This window comes from Pseudonaja textilis, chromosome 11, assembly GCF_049901715.1.
Source record: "Pseudonaja textilis isolate UNSWEBS1 chromosome 11, rPseTex1.2, whole genome shotgun sequence".
Classification (NCBI taxonomy): domain Eukaryota; kingdom Metazoa; phylum Chordata; class Lepidosauria; order Squamata; family Elapidae; genus Pseudonaja; species Pseudonaja textilis.
This window is the reverse complement of record NC_142000.1, coordinates 13,353,823-13,374,778: the sequence shown is the minus strand read 5'-3', so window position 1 is coordinate 13,374,778 and position 20,956 is coordinate 13,353,823. Positions and strand designations below refer to the sequence as shown.

General features: G+C 42.2%; 1 protein-coding gene across 3 annotated transcripts in view; it reads left to right on the top strand.

Moving 5' to 3' along the window:
* Positions 1-6,777, top strand: part of DPY19L3 (dpy-19 like C-mannosyltransferase 3) — a 28,132-nt gene extending 21,355 nt beyond the window's left edge. For all 3 annotated transcript variants that reach the window (XM_026719073.2, XM_087940645.1, XM_026719075.2), the window contains exons 17-19: positions 2,763-2,895; positions 4,430-4,588; positions 5,494-6,777. In XM_026719073.2, the coding sequence (XP_026574858.1) occupies positions 2,763-2,895; positions 4,430-4,588; positions 5,494-5,664 (463 nt within the window). In that variant the 3' untranslated portion in view covers positions 5,665-6,777. The remainder of the gene's footprint in view (positions 1-2,762; positions 2,896-4,429; positions 4,589-5,493) is intronic.
* Positions 6,778-20,956: the final 14,179 nt, after the last annotated feature.

Below are 20,956 nucleotides of genomic sequence, written 5' to 3'. Positions count from 1 at the left end.
AGGTGTGTTTTTTCCCTTCTTTTTTTAAAAATCAAAAGCTTAAGCTTCTTAAACAGTTTTTTTTTTCCTTTTAGGTATGTCCTAGGCTAAGCTTCATATACAGCATTTTTTTGTTCTTATGCACCATCAGGAAACATTCAATCTGTGTCAAAGTAATGCCAAATTAGGAGAGTTTAGGGTTGCAGTACCTGCATTTGTAACACTGGCGATTAAATATTGTCAAATGAGCACAGAAATACTGCCTTCTTTCCTCTAATGTTGAAATGAATCTTTATTTTTGAAAAGATCCAAAGGAAGGGAAAACTCTGTCTTTTCCCCCAAATTCCTGTACTTCCCATTGAAGCTTTCTGTTGCAAATGAGTTATTTTATAATAATTCTACAATACTGGAAAGTGTAGATAAAACAGAGGCTCCCATTTTACATTATACTCTGCTCAGCTTACCCCCCATTAGTTTAACAGTAATTAACTTGTTGAAGCTTGGAGCTTCCAAAATAAATGAGATTATTTGTTCAAAATGCCATCAGGTCTGCTTGGAGTGACATTTAAATTACATAATGTAAATCAGTTTGACCTCTAAGTCCTTGTCATTATTTAGTGACATTTCTTGCAGAATAAATTGCATGAGGGTTGAGCAGCCTGGATATGAAGCTTGGCAGAAACCTATAAAAACAAATTATCCTTTCATTTTATACATCATTTATCCAGACATTTGTAAAAATTGCTTCGTCTTTCTGTAATGGGAAACTGCCGTTTGGTCGTTTGAAGCACATTAGCTGAGGAAGGCTGGAGTAGAGCATTTGAGGGGCTGCTTCAGGGTGAAAGATTTGAGGAGTAGGGGACAACCTGTGTCAGCAATGCTTGATCTGAAGCAATTTTGTTTATTTGGTTATTTACATCCCACCTTTCCAGCTACTCTGATGTAACTCTCCGTGTCGTTCTTGGTCCCTTGGTCCCGACAACTGGTTTTAGAAAAGACTGGCCGTTGGCAATATCCAGAAGGCCACGCAACCGACAACCCCTGCTATGCCTTCTTTCATAACAAATGCTGTCCTTCAAGATCACATAGTCTGTGCCAAAAGATCTGAGGATCTTATGAACATCTTTGGGTGACCTTTTGGCATACACCGGATAAACCTGAGTGAAAGAATTGAGTTGAATTGCTTTATTAATTCATTAAATGTGGGAATAAAACATGACTAAAGGATGGGACACGGGGGCTCAGTGGCTAAGACGCTGAGCTTGTTGATCAGAAAGGTCAGCAGGCCGGCGGTTTGAATCCCTAGCACCGCGTAACAGAGTGAGTTCCCGCTGCTTGTCCCAGCTTCTCCCAACCTAGCAGTTCAAAAGCATGTAAAAAGTGCAAGTAGAAAAATAGAGACCCCTTTGGTGGGAAGGGAACAGTGTTCTGTGTGCCTTCAGTGTTTAGCCATGCCGGCCACAGGACCACAGAGACGTCTTCGGACAGCGCTGGCTCTTCGTCTTTGTAATGGAGATGAGCACCGCCCCCTAGAGCCGGAAACGAGTAGCACGGATGTGCGAGGGGAACCTTTATTTTTCACTTTACCTACCCAAGGGCTATGCATCAGATCATCTGGAGAACATCTCCAGTAGATGATTATGAAGTGGCTACCTGGGGGCAATGCTTTAGTACAGGTGGTCCTCGACTTACAACAGTTCCTTTAGTGACCACTCAAGGTTACAGCGTCGCTGAAAAAGGTGACTTATGACCGTTTTCCACATTTAGGACCATGGCAGCATCCTCATGACCATGGCAGCAGGACGATAAAAGAGGTGTACTGTGCCTGGTTATTTGGCAAGATTGCCCTTCAGGAGTTTCCCCACGTCAGACAGGGTTTTGGAAGGACAACGTGTCTGTTTTTCTGTGTGCAAAAAAGCTTTGATGAGACGAAATGTCAAACAGATGGCCAGGCTGTGTGTCTGTCTTTCAAGTGCATTTTTTCCCCTGGAAGGAAGAACGCGGAGACAGAAAGATAACTCTTTTCATTTCAATCAGAATAGAGCTGGACGGGACCATGGAGGTCTTCTAGTCCAACCCACAGGTCAAGCAGGAGACCCTATCCCATTTCAGGCAAGCGGCTGTCCGGTCTCTCCTTAAAAACTTCCTGTGATGAAACACCCACAACACCTGAAGGCAAAGCTATTCCACTGGTTAATTGTCCTCACTATTAAGAAGTTCCTCCACAATCCCAGGTTGCTTCTCTCTCCTTGATTAGTTTCCACCCGTTGGTTCTTGTCCTGCCTCCAGGTGCTTAGGAGAATAGCCTGACCCCCTTTTCTTTGTAGCAGCCCCTCAAATTTATGTTCCTTTATAGAAGAATATCTATCCACTGCTTCCCTATAGATTTCCAGACTAACTGAATTTAATAAGTGGTCGTAGAGGTGACATCTTGAGATCTCATCATTGCAAGTGAACCCTGATTTATTTTTTTTTGTTAATCATTTGATTTTTGCCTGAAAAAACTTGCCAGCCCTTGCTGTAAACTGTCTAGTGACCTGAATTTCCTTGAACCAACTTGGGAAGTAGGCATGGAACTTTGTTGATCTCAACCGTCTGGATTTTGATGGTTTCTGGTCTCCTTCATGACTGCAATCTTCGTAGGTTGTACTGATAAAGGCCGTAGTAAATCCAAAATTCGATATTATACCATTATCTGCTCCTGGATCGTAAGCTGGTCAAAGTAGCAAAGAGGTGAATCCTATCACTGTGCCCTTCTGAAGTGAATCTCAATGTTCCTTCAGGTCCAACACTCCAAAGGAAGCAGTGATTGCAGGAAGTATGCAGCTCTTAGCCGGGGTTAAGCTTTGCACTGGAAGAATTTTAACCAATCACCCCCATTATGAAGACAAGAGTCTGCGAGAAAGAACAAAGCAGGTAAGAGGATCTGACCTTCGCCAGCTTCTTGGGTTGTCCTTGTTTTTTAGCAATGGTGGATAACAGTTCTATTTTTTTCCCTCCTCCCTCAAACAAATATCACCAACATAATTTTCCTTCCTTTCTTTCATGCTCATTGCAATGAAGACAAATTTTATAATATAAAACTTATTAACATTGGTGTATTTACCGAGGTGTTAGAAACATTTTGGCCCCTAAAATCCAGAGTCAACACAATTTTTCCTAAAACAGATGAAGCACACACACACACTATATATATATATATATACACACATATATATATATATACACACACACATACATACATACATACATACTGTATATTTGCCTTTTTTTTCAATTATCCAGCATGCATCAGCAATAATATCCCATCTTCCTCAGCTTTCTCTAAAGCCACCCCGAACATCTCACCTTGCTTTTTAACATGTAATCTGCATTCGAGGATCCAAAACAGTATTTTTCTAGCAGGTGATATTAAGGCTATCGATCGGGGGTGGGCATTTAATTTTCCCAAGGGGCCCTATGAGAAATTGGGACTGTTGGGGAGAGTTGATGCCCTGTCCCCAGTCATCAACATTGTGCCAATGTCCTGCCAGTGGTGGGATTCAGCCGGTTGGCAGCGGTTCGAATGAACCAGTTGTTAAATTACCCACTCATCTGCTATCAAAGTGGATCCTACGTACTGTGCTGCAATGGAGAAATGGGCAACGGAGCAGCTGGTGCAAGGGAAGGAGACGGCCGCTTTCCCTCTTTCTTCTCCATACTCCTCCTCCTCCCCTCGTGCCGGCTGCTCCGTTTCCTGTTCCTCCATGGCAGCGCAGCGCCTAGGATCCACTTTGATGGCGGTGGGGGGTGCAATTGTACAACCGGTTCATCCAGGGTCAGGTTGACCATCGCAGGAGGCTTATCCCACATGTGTGGCAGAGCTGGAGGATGGAGATGGGTCATGCCTCCCACAACAGCCAAACTTACCCTGGGCAAATTGGTTGCTAAATTATTTTCATCCCATCCTCTGCGATGCCACCCCGCCCCCTCCGCTGATGCCACACCGATGTTCCAATCCCATAAGACTATTGTGACTAAACTTGACTGATCTCCATGTGTGTATAGCTTGTTCCCATCCTTTAAAGGTTCCCCTCGCACATACCTGCTAATCGTTTCTGGCTCTAGGGGGCGGGTGTCATGTCCGTTACAAAGCCGAAGAACCAGCGCTGTCCGAAGACATTTCTGTGGTCATGTGACCGGCATGACTAAACGCCACAGGTTTACAGAACGCTGTTACCCTCCCACCAAAGTGGTCCCTATTTTTCTACTTGCATTTTTTACATGCTTTTGAACTGCTAGGTTGGCAGAAGCTGGGACAAGTAACAGGAGCTCACTCCGTTATGCAGCACTAGGGATTCAAACTGCCAACCTTTCCAATCGACGGGCCACCACATCCCGTCCTTTAGTCATGTTTTATTCCCACATCTAATGAATTAATAAAGCAATTCAACTCAATTCTTTCACTCAGGTTTATCAGGTGTATGCCAAAAGGTCACCCGAAGATGTTCATAGGATCCTCAGATCTTTTGGCACGGACTTTGTGATCTTGGAGGACAGCATTTGTTATGAAAGAAGGCACAACCGGGGTTGTCGGTTGCGTGACCTTCTGGATATTGCCAACGGCCACGTAAGTCTTTTCCAAAGCCAGTTGTCTAGTTGCTAGGGTGGGTCCACCTTCGCCCTTTTCCTGCATAACAAAGATTCCAAGCGTTTTGTCTTTTTGCTCCGTGGGACTCCAAATCTGGACTAGATTCCACCAACATCAGTGCTCCGAATTGCATTTAAGTAACTCCAAGAATTCAATTATTCTTTTACGTGTCCCTGGAATACCCTTTATGAAATCCTTCGTGAACCAGGAAACAAAGCAATTACATACGGAGTCCCCAACCTTTTTGGCCTGGTAGACACATTTGAAATTCGGAAAACAGGCGAGCGCTGTTGCAGGATGGATGTGGGAAACCAATCCAGTAGCGGCATATTTGTTTAATAAATAAATAAATAAAACTAATAAATAATCAGGTGGTTGGAAGGTTGACATAGTATACTATTTTAGTTTCCTTGCTTGATCTAAATGAGCCAGTTTGGTCTAATAATGTAGATACCAGGCTAGATGACTAGAAACAGTGAATTCTAGTCCCACCTTAGCCATGAAAGCAAGCGGGGTGACTCTGGGCCAATCACCAGAAGACAATGAGTTATAATCCCACCTTAGGAAAGCTGGCTGGGTGACTTTGGGCCAATCACCAGGAGACAGAGAGTTCTAGTCCCACCTTAGGCACAAAGGTCAGCTAGATGAATTTGGGCCTCTCTGTCTCTCTCTCTCTGTCCCTCGCTCCCTCTCTCTGTCCCTTCCTTCCCCCCGCCCTCTCGTGCATGTGTATACGCGCCAATTCACCTTGCAGGTGTAGTACGGAAAATAGGAGGAGGAAGGTGTGTTAGATATATTCACCACCTTGAGTTATTTGTAAAAATAATAAAACAGGATACAAATAAATAAAATAAAAATGAACACCCTTGCACTTTCTGTTACAGATGATGGATGGTCCAGGAGAAGATGATCTTGATCTCAAACCTTCACCGTTCCCTCGATTCTGTGAGGAAATCAAAAGAAACCTGCCCTCGTACACGATGTATTTTACTAAAGTCTTTCACAACAAAACATTCCATGTTTACAAACTGGCTCGACATCAAAACATCACATAGCTTTTGCTGCAGCAAGTCACAGAAAGCGCTAGTTTATAAAAATGGCTTTTTTTTAAAAAGGGAAATTGTTTTCAATTGGTTGAAACTGTTTACTTTTTAATTACTCTGACAACGCAAGAACGTTCCCTTTTGTAAACATTTTTACATGTCCCATAATCTATGTAAGTTATCAAAAACTAGTTGACAGAGGCCGCTGATATATATAGAACAGAGATCACGAAAGGCAAATATTTCATAAATTCTACCCCAATATTCTATGATTTTAAAAAAAGATCTAAAGATGGGGAAGGGTCTTTTAGGGCAATACCACCCCCTACTCATCTACATCCCATGCATTAAGGGCCTCTGTGAGTCTTCTCTTCCCATTTAGTCTTTAGGGAATTCTGTCACAGTTTGATGTACTCGTGAGCCTTATAAGTTGGAAGTCTTTTCGACCTTTTACAATTCCCTATCCTTGTTAAGGACTGAGAATAGGAATGGACTATTTAGAGCAGTGTTTCTCAACCTTGGGAAATTTTAAAATATCTCGACTTCAACTTCCAGAATTCTCCTGGCTGCCTGGGGAATTCTGGGAGTTGAAGTCCACATGTCTTAAAGTTGACATGGTTGGGAAAGACTATTATAGAAGGAAACTCTCTCGGTTCCTTGGTCTTCAGTATCAGCTGTAGTAGATGGATCCATTTTCATCAAAGCTTTAGCAGGGGAAGCGTTATTAACAATTAAACACTCAATCCAGCAAAAAAAATTTCAGGAACACCCAAGTGCTTGTGGTCACTGCACTCCTACCCATTTTCAGTGTCTGTGGTTCTTCAAACCATTATTACTAGCAGGGCTTTTTACACCGTATGTCAAGTCTATGAGTAGCAATTTGCTTTCTTTCCTTTCATGCTTAATTGTTGATTTGTCTAGGCATAGAATGTTGTAATTGAGATTTGATAGAGTGCAGTAAAATACAATGACCTATATTTCGAGGAGTTCAAGAATCTGTTCACATGAAAATGCTCTGATATAAAACCATGTTCAGTTTCTGTATTCTGCTTCCACCTCATTTTGAGTGTGTAACGTCCTAAGGAGGATAAAGAAATACTATAAAGAATTATCCTAAAAAAGCCACATACTTGGTTTTTAATGGAAAATATGATTTTGTGGTTCCAAAGACTCATCCATACGCCACTCAGCACAAACCTTTTGTGAATCATTGATGTACGAGAAGGTCTTATTTGGGCACCTTTTGAAGTTTAATGAAGTCATCGATCTTGGGTCCTTGGTGGACTCTGAGTTTAGTTGCTTTCCTGCAGATATTTCATTACCCAACTAAGTAACGTCATCAGTGCTTACAAGGAGTGGGATTTGCTATCTGTTTATGTACAAGTAGCTTGTCCTGTCAGTATTGGTAGAGTATTCCTGGTGTTTCCTTGATTAAGCTATTGTTTACTGTTAGATTGTCTGAGCTGGTAGTTCCTTGGCTGGGATATCGTTCCTTAGTTGGGTAATGAAATATCTACAAGAAAATAAGCAAGAATACAGCAAGGACCCCACAGTGCAACCGTGACCTGTAAACATTTTCTATTTTACCATCAATTTTGTAATGCGTTATTTTTAAGAAAGTCGTTGGAATTATCGCTAATTTGAACATTGCATACAGAACTGAAGAAAAGAGTTTGCTTGATGCAGAACTTCTCCAGGTTTTGAGTAGCCGCCCATCCGCTGTGGGCACAACTTCTCTCAGGATGTCCTCGTAAGCAAACCCTATTGAAATGGATGGTAAGTAAAGAAGGCAACGATCTCTCTGCCTTCCTAATTTAAGCACTAAAAGTAACTCCCAGTGGAACGCAGCCGGTGTTACAAATTGTGGTGGCTGCCATATGCCTTTGGAAAGCCATCAAGGGGATCCTTAGGGGTATCTTTGCCCGATTTGAGTAATTCATGAAAGAAAATTGCTACAATTAATTTCTAAATACAAGAAACTCACAGGGTTTAGACTAGCACCTCCCAGATTTAATTAAATGAAGATGGGTAATGAGATTAAAGCTCCCCAACAAAGCTATCTTCCATTTCCCAATTAATGAAAAGGTTTCCTCTTTGCAATTGTCCTTGGGAATATCCTTGGGATAGTTGCGATTGTGTCAATCCCACACCAAATTCAGGTAGGCGGGAAGTTCTGCAACGAAAAAGAACAAGGTTATAAGTCAAAGGTGTATCTGGACTGTGCTTTTTGTTTTAAGAGTGTGAAAATCCCTTAATAATTTCTCTCCTTTCCCTTAATGAGGTTGGAGTCCCCTGCCAGTTCAGCAGAATTCAGTAATAAAGTGTTTCAGTAAAGTACTAAAACTTTAATTAAGCCTACAGGGATGCACGCTTGATCTTGCCAAGAAAACAGTCTCTAGATTGGTCAATGGGAAAGGTAAAATTTAATTCCTGCTAAATTCATAGGGTAGCTGACTCAGTGATGCCTACATTTCTCCCAAGTTGCCTACACAGATAAAGGTCAGCTCGGCAGAGTTCACATAATACATTTAACCCCATTTACTAAAAAAAACCCATTTTCTAGCTTCTCAAGAGAGAGCTATCATTTGGACTACCAGTTCTGTGGGTGTGGCTAGGTGGGTGTGGCCATATGATTGAGTGGGCGTGGCTTCTTTTGGGGTGTGCAGCACACACGCGCACTCCATTGGAGCAAAATCTGAGGCCCAGGAGGCTTCCCTGAGGCCCAGGAAGGCAACAAACAGTGCAGTGGGGGTGTGCAAGATTCCTGGGTAAGCGGTAAGACAGCGAGGGGGATCCCGGCACAGCTGATTGTCATAACAGCTGATCACTGGGAGGAAAAAAAAAATTACCAGTTCCCTTGAACTGGTAGCTGTTTTTTTACTACCAGTTCGCCCGAACCGGTAGAATCCCACTACTGATTTCGCTCACTACTCACTCACTCAACATAACTGCGGTTCAGTGAGTTTATTAATATTCCCTAGCAATTCCTTTCACCAAAACCCAGAACTGTCCCAATTAAGTCCAGCCACGAGCAGACCAAGGTTAGTCCACAGAGTGATGGCCCAATAGTCCACACAGCACTTGAAAGTCGTTCAAACAAAATTAACTCCCCCAAACAAATCCACCAGGCAAAACAAAAATCCACGCACAGGAGAGCTCACCAGGGAAGAAAAGTCCAGAGTTCCCAAGGCATGATTTGATTCTAAACATGGTGTCAGTCCAGAGTGAGGCAGGAATCACGAGTAGAAAACATTCTTCCCGGCCACATCTCCATCTGTCTGCTGTGATAAATAGCCAGCTTTCCAGTGCAGCCCATCAAGATGGAGAGAGCTTTCTCGTCTCCAGTAGTCTAGCTGACCTTCTCTCCTCCTGTCTTTTTCTTTGCGCTACATGTTCTCGGATTAGGTACAGAAGGCAGTTCCTCCTCCTCTTCGCTGGCCACCTGCCACTGCAAGCTTTCCCCGGCTGGAATCTCAGCCAAATCCCTTCCAGAGGGCCGTTGAGAGCCATCAATCAACTCGGTCTTCCACAAAGCTTTTAGGGTGGCCAATGACGGCTTGAACTTTTAACTAGTACATGTCTGCTGTCATTGATCAAAAGTAATACTTTGTTTTGTTTTTGTTTTCTTTTTGACAGGAAAAAAAAGTGGTATGGAATATTGCTTAATTAAAAACAGGCATGAAAACAAGCAGTTGTCCTGGAAAAACACCTCCCCAATTGACTAACAGGGGTCCTTGAATAAAATCCCTTTCAGGAAACATTCCGTTAAATCCTTGAGCATATACTTTAACCAACAATGCAGAGGAATTTTAAAAATGCAAATCCATCTTTCATCTGCTTTGTGGAGGACACACAGAATTTGTGTAATAGCTGTGCCAAATGTGAAAGAAAGCTCTGTATACCTGCTTTGTTACAATCAATCCTGTCCCAAATCTTAGAAAGGCAATTGGAATTTAAACCCAGCAGCAAAAACTGGTCACTACTGTGAAACACAACTGATGGTTGAACCTCGAGCACACATCATGGATGCAAAATACAAATTTAAAAAGAAAACCCAACTACAATCCCATCTTTGTACATATAATACAAACAAGGGCTTTTGTTTAAAAAAAAAAACAATTACAGACACATAAATATTAACTATTACTCCAGCTGACACCAATATACTCTTTATTTGTGCATTTTTCTTTCCAAGGCAAATGTTTTATTGTCCCAGTCATCCTGATCGGCCACAAAAACTTCCCCAAGCGCTAACCGTTGACTGGGGTTTTTTTCCCTGCTAAAATAAATTATAATAAATCTGCATTAATTTCTCTCCTTTTTTCAAAGAGCTTTATATTCTGCAGGATTTATCGCCACACTTATCATTTTTATTGCGGCTTAGCGTTTCTCAAAGGTTATGATCCAAGCCGTTTTCAGCAATGCTGCAAACAAAATCCCGGCTTTTTTATGTTGTTGTTGTTGTTTTTTGTTTTAACCAAAGTAGAGCTAAAATTGAGGTCACAAATACCATGCGCAGAATTGCCTTAAATAAAGAAAAATAGCTACGCCCGTGATTTATTTGAGAAATTCTGCCCCAGGAAAAGTTGACTTCTGAATACATTACATTGCTGAAGATGAGGAGAAATGCAGGCATTTTCTAGCCTTGTCTGGATTTTTTTTTTTCTGTCTTCCAATAAAACGAGCAATTCCCATGTTCGTACATCAATACCTGATGTCTCCAATTAAAAAGAATCTTACAGATGCTAGGAAAGATACCTACATAATCTCTAGAGAGATGCTCCAAGCTTCACGAGAAGTTCCTGTCGACATGTTGGCTTCCCTTCCATTGTTTTCCTAAGATGTTATTTAAAAAAAAAAGATTGTATTGAAGTTTATCTTAGTGTAAAATACAAATTGAAATAAAGGCCGGGAAAGTGAAGTAGGAAAAGGAAAGGGAAAAGAGATGTTGATAGGAAGAAAAAAAGAAAAAAGTAGTAACTTCCAAGTTTTTTCAGTGCAGTAAATTACAAAGTAAAAAATTGCAGTCTCCACTTTTTACTTTCGTATAATTAGTAGCTACTAGCCGTTTGTATAACAACAAGTTAAGCTCATCATCCAAACCCCAAAGCCAGGGTTAGCAGGACAAATTTTCTTAAGATAGTTTACTTTTGCCATGTCTGATAATTCGATCACATTTCCCCATCCATCTGTTGTGGGAACTGACATATCTTTCCATATCGGCACATATAAAATTCTCGCCGCACCTGGTTTTGCTAAGATGTCAGATGACTGCATGGACTGAGCTGAAAGGATTCTTAACGAGCCTGTCTAGGTCTGTGTTGATAACAGTATTTTAGTTTTTCTTACATGCATCCAAGGAGAATTGGAGGGGCAAGATCTTTTCTGTAATTCCCCCTGTAAACATCTCAAAAGTTTGTCTTCTCCAAGTCAAACCAACATTATAGCGTAATAGAGGGATATCTGTAACTGAAATGTGAAGATTGGGAACACCAGGCACATCTCTTATATTCTATCATATTTAATAAGTGAAAAAGTTATTCACCGCTAACAGAGGTGGCATTCAGCAGGTTCTGACCAGTTCTGCAGAACTGGTAGCGGAAATTTTGAGTAGCTTGGAATACCACCTCTGACTGCTCCTGCCCCCATCTATTCTCTGCCTCCCATTGAGTCCCAGCTGATCAGCTGGGTCTTGTTTTGTTGCCCTGCACAGGAGAACGGAGCTGGAAAGCAGGTTAGTGGGTGGGGAGAGATGGGGATTTTGCAGTAACCTTCCCCTGGAGTTGGGTAGAATGGAGATTTTACAGTATCCTTCCCCTGCCACGCCCACCAAGACACACCCACAGAACCAGTAGTAAAAAGTTTTTAATTCCACCACTAACCGCTAACCCTAACCTAGCCCTAACCCTCCCATTGTCTATCAGAACCCAACAGTCATAATCCAACTGTGCTTTCTCATGATCAAATTCATGACTTGTAAACCGTTTTTACATGTTAAATAACAGATGGTTAATAGAGGGATTTGATTAGTGTAACATTTAGCCTAACCTGTTGATGTACGTACATACGTATGTATTATGATTAGATCTTGGGTTGATTTGATTATCACATATGGAATATTTCTTATTTAACATAATATTCTTGTTAAATAGGGATGGGAAAGCTTATAACTATTTGTAGACTTGTTATGTAAAGGGGAGGAGAATTCATCGTTGCTTTTTTTTCAGCACCCAGCAGGAGTGGATTCTATATGTTTAATGTTAAATTTATTTGATACTTGGGTCATTTTGTTGTTGTTGCTGTTAGTGCTGGAGGTATTTTTTGTTGTTGTTTTTCTATTTTCCATTTTATTTTTGTTGATAAAACAAAATCAATATGTATTTAAAATCAATTCACGAATCATGAAGGAGTGGTGCAGAGGTGGAGCTCTTGCCTCTCACGATCAGGAAGCTGTGAGTTTGATCCTAGGTCGCGGCAGATATTTCTCTCTCTGGGCACAATGACAATATATCTGCTGAACGAAACTCCGCATTGGTGACAGGAAGGGCATCCAGCCAGTAAACACCCAGCTCCATTCAGTTTCCCCGACTCCATCCCGATGTAAGGGATTATGGGGTCATTAAAAGACAAAAAAAATATATTCATGAATCGTGAAGATGACCCCTGTTTCTAATTTCAATTTCAAAGACTCCTCCAATGTTTTCACTTTGTTAGGCAGAACTTTGATTTTGTATTGATTCCTGAAACTGAGGAAATGGGAAAAATACATTTTACACCTGGGGAGTGTTGTGACTATATGAGTAGATACAGTTACTTGTTTTAGAGATTTTTAAGGATATGCAGAAGCAAACAATGTCTTGTGGAAAAGGAGAGGAATCTGATTATTAGTAATCAATATAATTATTAGCACTTATAATCAACAATCTACATTAATTCAGACAATACATTTCTGTACTTATTAAAGCACTTGTCTATATTAATGAAGTTTTATTTAATTTCCAAAGATGTATTGATTGGCTGTCAGGAGGTCATAACAGATCTCTTAATAGTGGGCTGAATGTATTGATCTACTTAATCATTCAATAAATATATGCGCTACCCCCATCCACATAGCTCTCCGCTGCTTACAAAAATGCAGAATCACAGAAAATGGTTTAACTAACCTGGAACCCTTTTGATGCTTTCATTTTCCATAAATATTTTATAATTGAATTATAGTAAGAGACAAGCTGACCAATTTCCATAGCTTTAACAGCAAATGAGTATTCACCATTGAAGAGATTTATCTGAGATAGCATCTGAGTGGTGCCAAGAAGTGGAGCTCTCATCTCACAATTAGGAGGCTGTGAGTTCGATCCTAGGCAGTATTTCTCTCTCTGCATACCATGAATATATTATCTGCTGCAAACTCTGCATTGGTGACAGGAAGGGCATCCGGCAAGTAAATGCTCAGCTTCATTCAGTTGCCCCAACGTTACACCAATGCAAGGGATTATGGGGACATTAAAAGACAAATAAAATAAAATAAAGAGACAGCATCTCAAGAAATGGCTGAAATCTCTGGGGAGGTGAATTTTGATGTGAATGGACTGTGGGAAAGGAGTGAGAAAGAAATGTGTATCAGGTTTTACAAACTTGGTGGTTACCATCGCATTTTCAGACCAGGTGAGTTCTGGATCAGGATCAATATATATTGTATCTGCCAGCATCCTTCCAGAAAGATCTAAGGTTTCCCTCTCTGGTAGACCTTAATATATGCACCAATGGGATCACTGCCCAGCTCAAAACTTGCTTAATGCATAGTCTGTATAATTCAGAGGTGACTATACAGGTAACCCTTGGCTTTTGACTGTAATGGAGACTGCCTAGAATGGTTGTAAGTCATGACAGTCGTAAAGCAGGTCACCCACCTGACCAACCCTATTTTACAATCGTTTTCGCAACTGATATTAAGGAAACACAGTGGACATTAAGTGAACCCATTGTTTGCTACGGGGCGTTTTTTCCCCAAACTGGAAGTATATCCAAGTCTTCAGGAAATATATATATATATATATATATATATATATATGGATTTTTGGTTGTTCGGGTTTTCTCCCGCGTAAGATTCAAAGTGTCTAGGCAACGTTTCGATGAAGTCTCATTCATCATCATCAGGCCTCTGTCTTTGGCTCTTGCTTTTCAGAGTGATGTGAGGTTGCAGCTGCTTTTTTCTTTCTAACTGTCAGTGGGGTGGGATTTGAATGGGTGGGGGCTTGGCTGTGTTCTGATTGGGTGGGGGTGTCTTCTCATTGGTGGGGGCCTGGCTGTGTTTTGATTGGTTGGGGGTTGGCCGTGTTCTGATTGGCTGGATTTCTTGCTGCCCGGCTTCTGAGTTCCGAGGTCGCGCTGCATCTCCATAGTTGGTGTCGGCTTGCTTCATGTATGGCTCGGAGGGGTTTGGAGTGGGCAGTGGTGAGGTTGCAGGTATTCGTCTGTTCATGAGGGCGGGTTTCCAAATGGCTGGGAGGCGGGAGGTGTCATCTCGTTTGTTCATGCTGTGTGGGCGTTTTTCTATTTCTATGGCTTCTCTGATTATTCTGCTGTTGAAGTGTTCGGTTTTGGCAATAGTTCTGTATTTTTAAAGTTAATTTTATGTCCTGTGGCTTTGAGGTGTTGGACCAGGGAAGAGGTCGTTTCTTCTTTTTTGATTGAGTTCTTATGTTCTTCAATGCGTGCACTAATTCTTCTGTTAGTCTGTCCAATGTATGTGGCAGGGCAGGCAGTGCAGGGATTTCGTATACTCCTTGGTTTTCTAATTCGACTCTGTCTTTGGGGTTTCTTAGGATGGTGGATATTTTCTGTTTGTGCAGAATGCTGTTTTAATATTGTGTTTTTGGAGGATCTTGCTGATTCTGTCTGTAGTGCCTTTTATATATGGGAGGAGGGCTTTGCCGTTTTCTTGTTCTCTGTCTTGGATTTTGGTTGGGGTTTCTTTTTGGATTAGGTGGGTAATCTTGTGTCTTTGGAATCCATTGGCTGTAAAGTACGTTGGTGAGGGTGTGTAGTTCGGCTTTTTGGTGTTGTTCATCGGCTAAGCATTTTGTTCTGGAGATGAGTGTTTTGGCTACGGAATTGATCTGTGCTGGGTGGTGGTGTGAGAGTGCATGTAGATAGCGGTTTGTATGTGTTTTCTTTTGGTAGATGGTGTGTCCTAGGGAGCCATTGGATCTTTTGTATACCAAGACATCTAGGAAGGGAAGTTGGTTGTTGGTTTCTGTTTCCATGGTGAATTGTATCTTGGGGTGTAGGCTGTTGAGGTGTGTGAGGAACTTGTTTAGTTTTTCTTTCCCATGTGGCCAGATTATGAAGGTGTCATCTACGTATCTGAGCCAGAGTTTGGGTTTGTGGTCGTATTTTTCTAGAGCTTGTGTTTCAAAGTGTTCCATGTAGAGGTTTGCGATGACAGGTGAGAGGGGTGATCCCATGGGTGCTCCTTCTATTTGTTTGTATTTTTGTCCATTGTAGGTGAAGTATGTATTGGATAGGCAGTGGTTGGTCAGATCTAGGATGTGCTTGGGGGGGTTGTATTTGTTTTGGATGGCTGTCAAGGCTTCTTTTATTGTTGCCTAGACACTTTGAATCTTACGCGGGAGAAAACCCGAACAACCAAAAATCCACGTACAAATACCCGCGAGAACCTCAGAAAACAAATATATATATATATATATATATATCATGGTCACATGACTGCAAGACATTGCAAATGGTTGTAAACGCAGGCTGGATGCCAAGCACTCAGAAAATGCAGTCACACCATCATGAGGAGGGGTAGTTGTTGTAATGTTTGGAACCGGGTTGTAAGTATCTTTCGGGGAGGGGGTTGGTCGTAACTTCAACCCGTCACTAAATGAGCAGTCATAAGTCAAGGACAATCTATAGGGCATGATAAAAAAGACGGACATGGTAACTCAAAGTTCGACCTATTTTTATGAACGTTACGGTTGGTGCAAAGAAAGCCCACTCATCTTTTTGTGTGGGGAAAAAAACGATGGCTGCACTGCACTTGCCTTTTTTTGACCCCTCCCTGCAGATGCACACACACACACACACACGATAGAAACGTATGATTCTCTAACCATAATCCCTCACAGGCCTCTTATAAAACCAACATTTACAAGCTGTCAAGCTGAAGAGAGAGAGAGAAAAACGCCTTTAGATATAAAAGCAGAGCGAGAGAGTCATTTTTCTCTCCCTTCCTGGCGCTCCTAAAATATGATCTTCCGAACTCTTTGAAAAATTATTTCATTAATATTTCAAATGGCGCCCTCGAAAGCATCCCCTGTCTCTTCATCATTAACACTGACAGCCGCAACAATAAAAGCTACCTCTTAATTCTTCATCCTGATCATCGGAGATGCTCTTCCCCAGACACGTCAGCTGTCACTCACATGATAAAAACATGCTCCTGGGCGGCATCTAGAGAGACAAGGAACAGGAGATTAAAATACTCGAGTGTGGAATTTGCGTCGGCTGCAATTCCTTAAACTGTCTTCTCGCCCGTTAAATGAAGACGAATCACTCAGGTGATACCAAAACAAACTCTTTATAATCCTAAGATCACTCCAAAAAAAAAAAAATAACCCACCCAACCTCCAACCCTTTTTGATATCAAGTCATGTCACGTTAAATTTGTTCAAGCAGGTAATATCTGAATAACAAATGACCAACGCTGCTACACTACAACGGATTGTAACTTTACTATCTTGTTCTTCCTTTCCAGGCCTTGAGCTGGTACCTAAGGCTGGTGGTGTGGGAAAAATCAGTTATTTGATGAGTGCAAGGGATGAAATTGAGATATATATATATAAAAATGAAAATACCACTCACACATCATTACAAAATCTCCAAAACCGTAAAGCCTACAAACTTGAAATTTGGCATTTATGTTCCTCTTGACTTCTAGGTGCTCACTAAGAAAGGATTTTTCAAAATGACCATCGGAGTATTAGTATTTAGCATATTATTATTAACATGCTCTGATGCTAAGGAGTTTTAATCCCCCTCCCCACCTGAAAAGAAATCTGTTCCAAATGCAAAACACAAGCAGAGGAGGGGAGTTTCAGTTTTAGTTTCACAGCACCAAGCAGTTTTAGTACAGAACAGCTGAGCTAAGCCACGCCCAGGCTCCTTGCTGTTTCCTTCTTGCTCACAGAGCAAATACTGTTGCAGTTTCCAAATGGTCCTCAACTCTCACACATTGACAAGACGCTAACCAGATGAATACCGATGGATCTTGGTAGGCAGAGGCAGAATTTTCCCCTTATTTTCCTCCCCCAAAACTAAGCCCGACCACATAGTTTTGTAACAAAGCACGGCTATCGAGCTAGTAGAGATATACGGCCAAAGTTTGTTATCTTATTAGAACAATTCCATAGAGTCGCAATAGGATTTTTTTTTTCTTACTCCCTGACATTCGCTTATGGCTCCTTCCTCCTGATGTATGGGAGATGTTTTCCTCCCTGTTTGATTGCATTATAGGTAGTCCTCGACTTACGACTACAATTCAGCCCAACATTTTTGTTGCTAAGTGAATCAGTTGTTAACCAGGTTTTGCTCCATTTTATGAACTTTCTTGCCACCATTGTTAAGTGAATCACTGCAGTTGTTAAGTTAGTAAGTGAATCTGACTTCCCCATTGACTTTCCTTGTCAGAAGGTCGTAAAAGGGAATCACGTAACCCTGAGACGCTGCAACTGGCATAATTATGACCCAGTTGCCAAGCGCCCACAAATCTCGTTCCCATGACCATGGGGCTGTTGCACCGGTCGTAAGGGTGGGGAAACGGTCATAGGTCACTTTTTTTCAGCGCTGCAACTTTGAGCCGTCAGTCAGTGAACCATTGTAAGTCAAGGATTACCCGCATTTTGTTTTTTGAAGGAAAACAGCCACGGGAGCTAATCTCAGCTCCCATTCATCAGGAGGAGGAAGCAGTTAGGGAACATCAGGCACTAAGGAAAAAAATATCCTATTGCCAATCTATGGAATTGTTCTTAATAAGATAACAAACTTCGGGCTTATATCTCTCTATATATCAGTTTAATCCCTTCCACTCATCTGAGAACTAGGAGGAGTGCGATGGCCCAGAGGTGGAACCCTCACCTCACAGTCAGGAGGCTGTGAGTTCAATCCTAGGTAGAGGCAGATATTTCTCTCTCTGGACATGATCAGAATATATCTGCCGAACAAAACTCCGCATTGGCGACAGGAAAGGCATCCGGCCCTTAAACACTGCTAGCTCCATTCAGTTGCCCAGGCTCCACCCTGCAAGGGATTATGGGGTCATTAAAAGATTATGATGATGATGATGATGATGGAACTGATTTTTTCCCACGCCACCAGCTTTAGTTCAAGCCCTGGAAAGGAAGAATGGAATAGTAAAGTTACAACCAAGTGTAGTGCAGCAGCATTGGGCATCTGTTCTTCAGATATTATCTGCTTGAACAAATTTAAACATTGAACATTGACTTGATATCAAAAAAGGATTAGAGGCTGTTGTTGTTTTTGAGTGACATTAGAATTATAAATAGCCCGAAGAGTTTGTTTTGGTTCAATCAGAGTTATTCGTCTTCAGTTCAACTTCACTTCAACTTTTAGCAGTCAAGAACTAACTTGTATTCCTCCCTTTTTGGTTTTTGAAGGAAAACAGCCCCAGCAGCTAATCTCAGCTCTATTACCTATAGCAACTTGCAATCCTTCTTCCCCCTTCCCTCCCCACCACCTCGTATCCCCCGCTTCTCCCCCACCAACTCCATTTCAGCCTTCCTCTCGCCCCTCTACCTGCCTTCTCCGGGATCCAGCTCGCCTAGCCAGTTGCGCAGTCCCTCTCAGGTGCCTCGAGAACTGCCAGGAGAGCTTGGAAGGGCGCAGGGTCCATCCTAAACGGGGGGGGAGGGGCAGCAAGGGGGCACTCCAGCCGCGCAGGCGACAGGATCGCGGTCCCAAAGCCCAGCGCTGGTTTTTGGGGGGGCAGAGCGGGGATCGCGCCTTTAGCCGGGAGTGGAGGAGGGAGGGGTCAAAGCTGCAGCTCCGAGCGTCCTGGATTCCCCCGAGCGCACCAAGGATGCTGAAACCGCTCGCCCCTTTAAAGGCAATTTTCCGCCCCAATTTCAGCCACGATTCAAGATGCGCCTTAACCGAGGTGAGGTGAAAGAGAGTGGGAGGGGCCCTGGGGGCGGAGCGTTGGGTGGGAGATCGACCAATCAGCGGCCAGGCGGGCGGCTTCAATGAACGCGCACCTGGCTCATCGGCCATTCATGAGAATCGTCGCCTAAGTGTGCGGTGTAGGACGTACCTGGCGAGATGGGGATGATGGTTTGTTGGGTCGGGAAAGGAAAAGGGGAAGGTAAGACGGGTCTCTAGGAGGAGGAGCAAACTATATACATGGTTCATGAATATTTTTAGAAATGTACTTCTACAGTTCTTATGTCTGGGGTTCAATTGCAATGTATTGACTCGCATGTAATTCCAAGATCCTTAAACACAAGTTTATTTCTGATTAATGTTTCCCTGGCAGGGAAAGGGCTAAAACGATAGGATAAAGGTTTGTCTCAAAGATGAGTGGCTGTACTAAATCTGTCATTTTATTTACAAGCAAAACAAATCTCAGTCGTACACAGGTTTGCAGCTCAGCTGAACTCCTAGAGTCCTTAGGTGAAGGGGTTTTTTTTTATTTTAAAACCCTGATCTGCTATGTCCTGCCTATATTTCTGATATCTTGATTGGGATCCCTATGGTAACTGTAAGATGGGCACTACATAAAAGTGTATGTAACAGGGCCAGGGGTTGGATCTCCAGCCTTGAATAAACCCAGCATAATAGAAATTTAAGTTCTTATAAAACTTGGAAGAAACCTCAATAGCACTGAAGGAGATGTGAAGCTATACTTCTGGAACAAAATGCCAAGACCACTGCTGCGTGTTCAGGGAGAATCAGAGCATAGGGCCACATCCTCAAACTCCCACTCCTTTAACCTTAAACTATCTACTATTGAGCTCACCCCATAACTAAGAGGGCCTGTAAGGGGCGTGCATAAGTGCACAATCGTGCCTACCGACCCTGTCCTACTGTCCCCATTTATTCGTACCTATTTCCTGCATTCATACTTATGTTTATTCTTATATCTTTTATCTTGTAAACAATTGATGAATCAGATAAATAAGGGAGCCTCATAGATTTACAGCCTCAGAAATGCCTGCTGCCTAACAGCACAAAAACAGGGATAAATTGCATTTGGTTCCTTCTTATTCCACAGCACAAAAATAATAATTTTGGATAGAGCCGGGGCTCCCTCTGGTGGCCAGTACCTGGCCATTTCAACAGACAGGTTATAAAATTTGGGAGGGGGGGGTTTCTACCAGACCAAACAATACATAAGGATTTTTTTTGGGGGGGGGCACTCCGCAATCTAACAGTTTCCCATCCAATCGTTCATCTTGAAGGTTTTTTGGCAATACTTTAAAATAATTTAAAATGCAAGAAAATGCCTGTTAGCTAGCCTGTGCAACAATACTGCAAAAAAAAACAACAACACCATATTGCAAGTATTACAAAGTCCATCTCTCCTGGCCCTCTCCCTGCTTGGTTTGCCAAGATCAACGAGGCGCGCTCACCTGCTACCCTCTATAACAGAAGTCTCTAAACTTGGCAACTTTAAGATTTGTGGACTTCAACTCCCAAAATTCTCCAGCCAGCAAAAGCTGTTCCATCGGTTGATTGTTCTCACTGTCAGAAAGTTTCTCCTTATTTCCAGGTTGAATCTCTCCTTGTTCAGTTTCCATCCATTATTCCTTGTCTGGCCTTCAGGCGCTTTGGAAAATAACTTGACCCCCTCCTCTGAATATTTCTTTCAGTGTTTTTCTCCCTGTATTTTTATGTTTTATCTCTTTTCGTATCTTTAAAGTATATACCTGTGTGATTTTTGGTTGGGCTTATGTAATTTTTTTTAAAGGATAATTCTTACTTAAAACTAATTCCTATTGGGCAATATAGTAATGTACTGTATGTTACTACAGCAATAAACAGAGCATTTATAAATACTGCTATGCTGGCTGAGGAATTGTGGGAGTTGAAGTCCACCAGTCTAAAAGTTGCCAAGTTTGGGGAGCCTTGCTCTGAAATGTAATATCCGAGCCTTCTTTAATTCCAGGATTCTGGTGATGGGTGATCGAGCCGTTAGGCCTGGCAAGCGGAACCCTCGTCCTGTTCGAGGTCCGTCGCCGCCCGTGTGCGCGCTCGGCGTTCGACTCTTGGGGTCTAGTAGAAG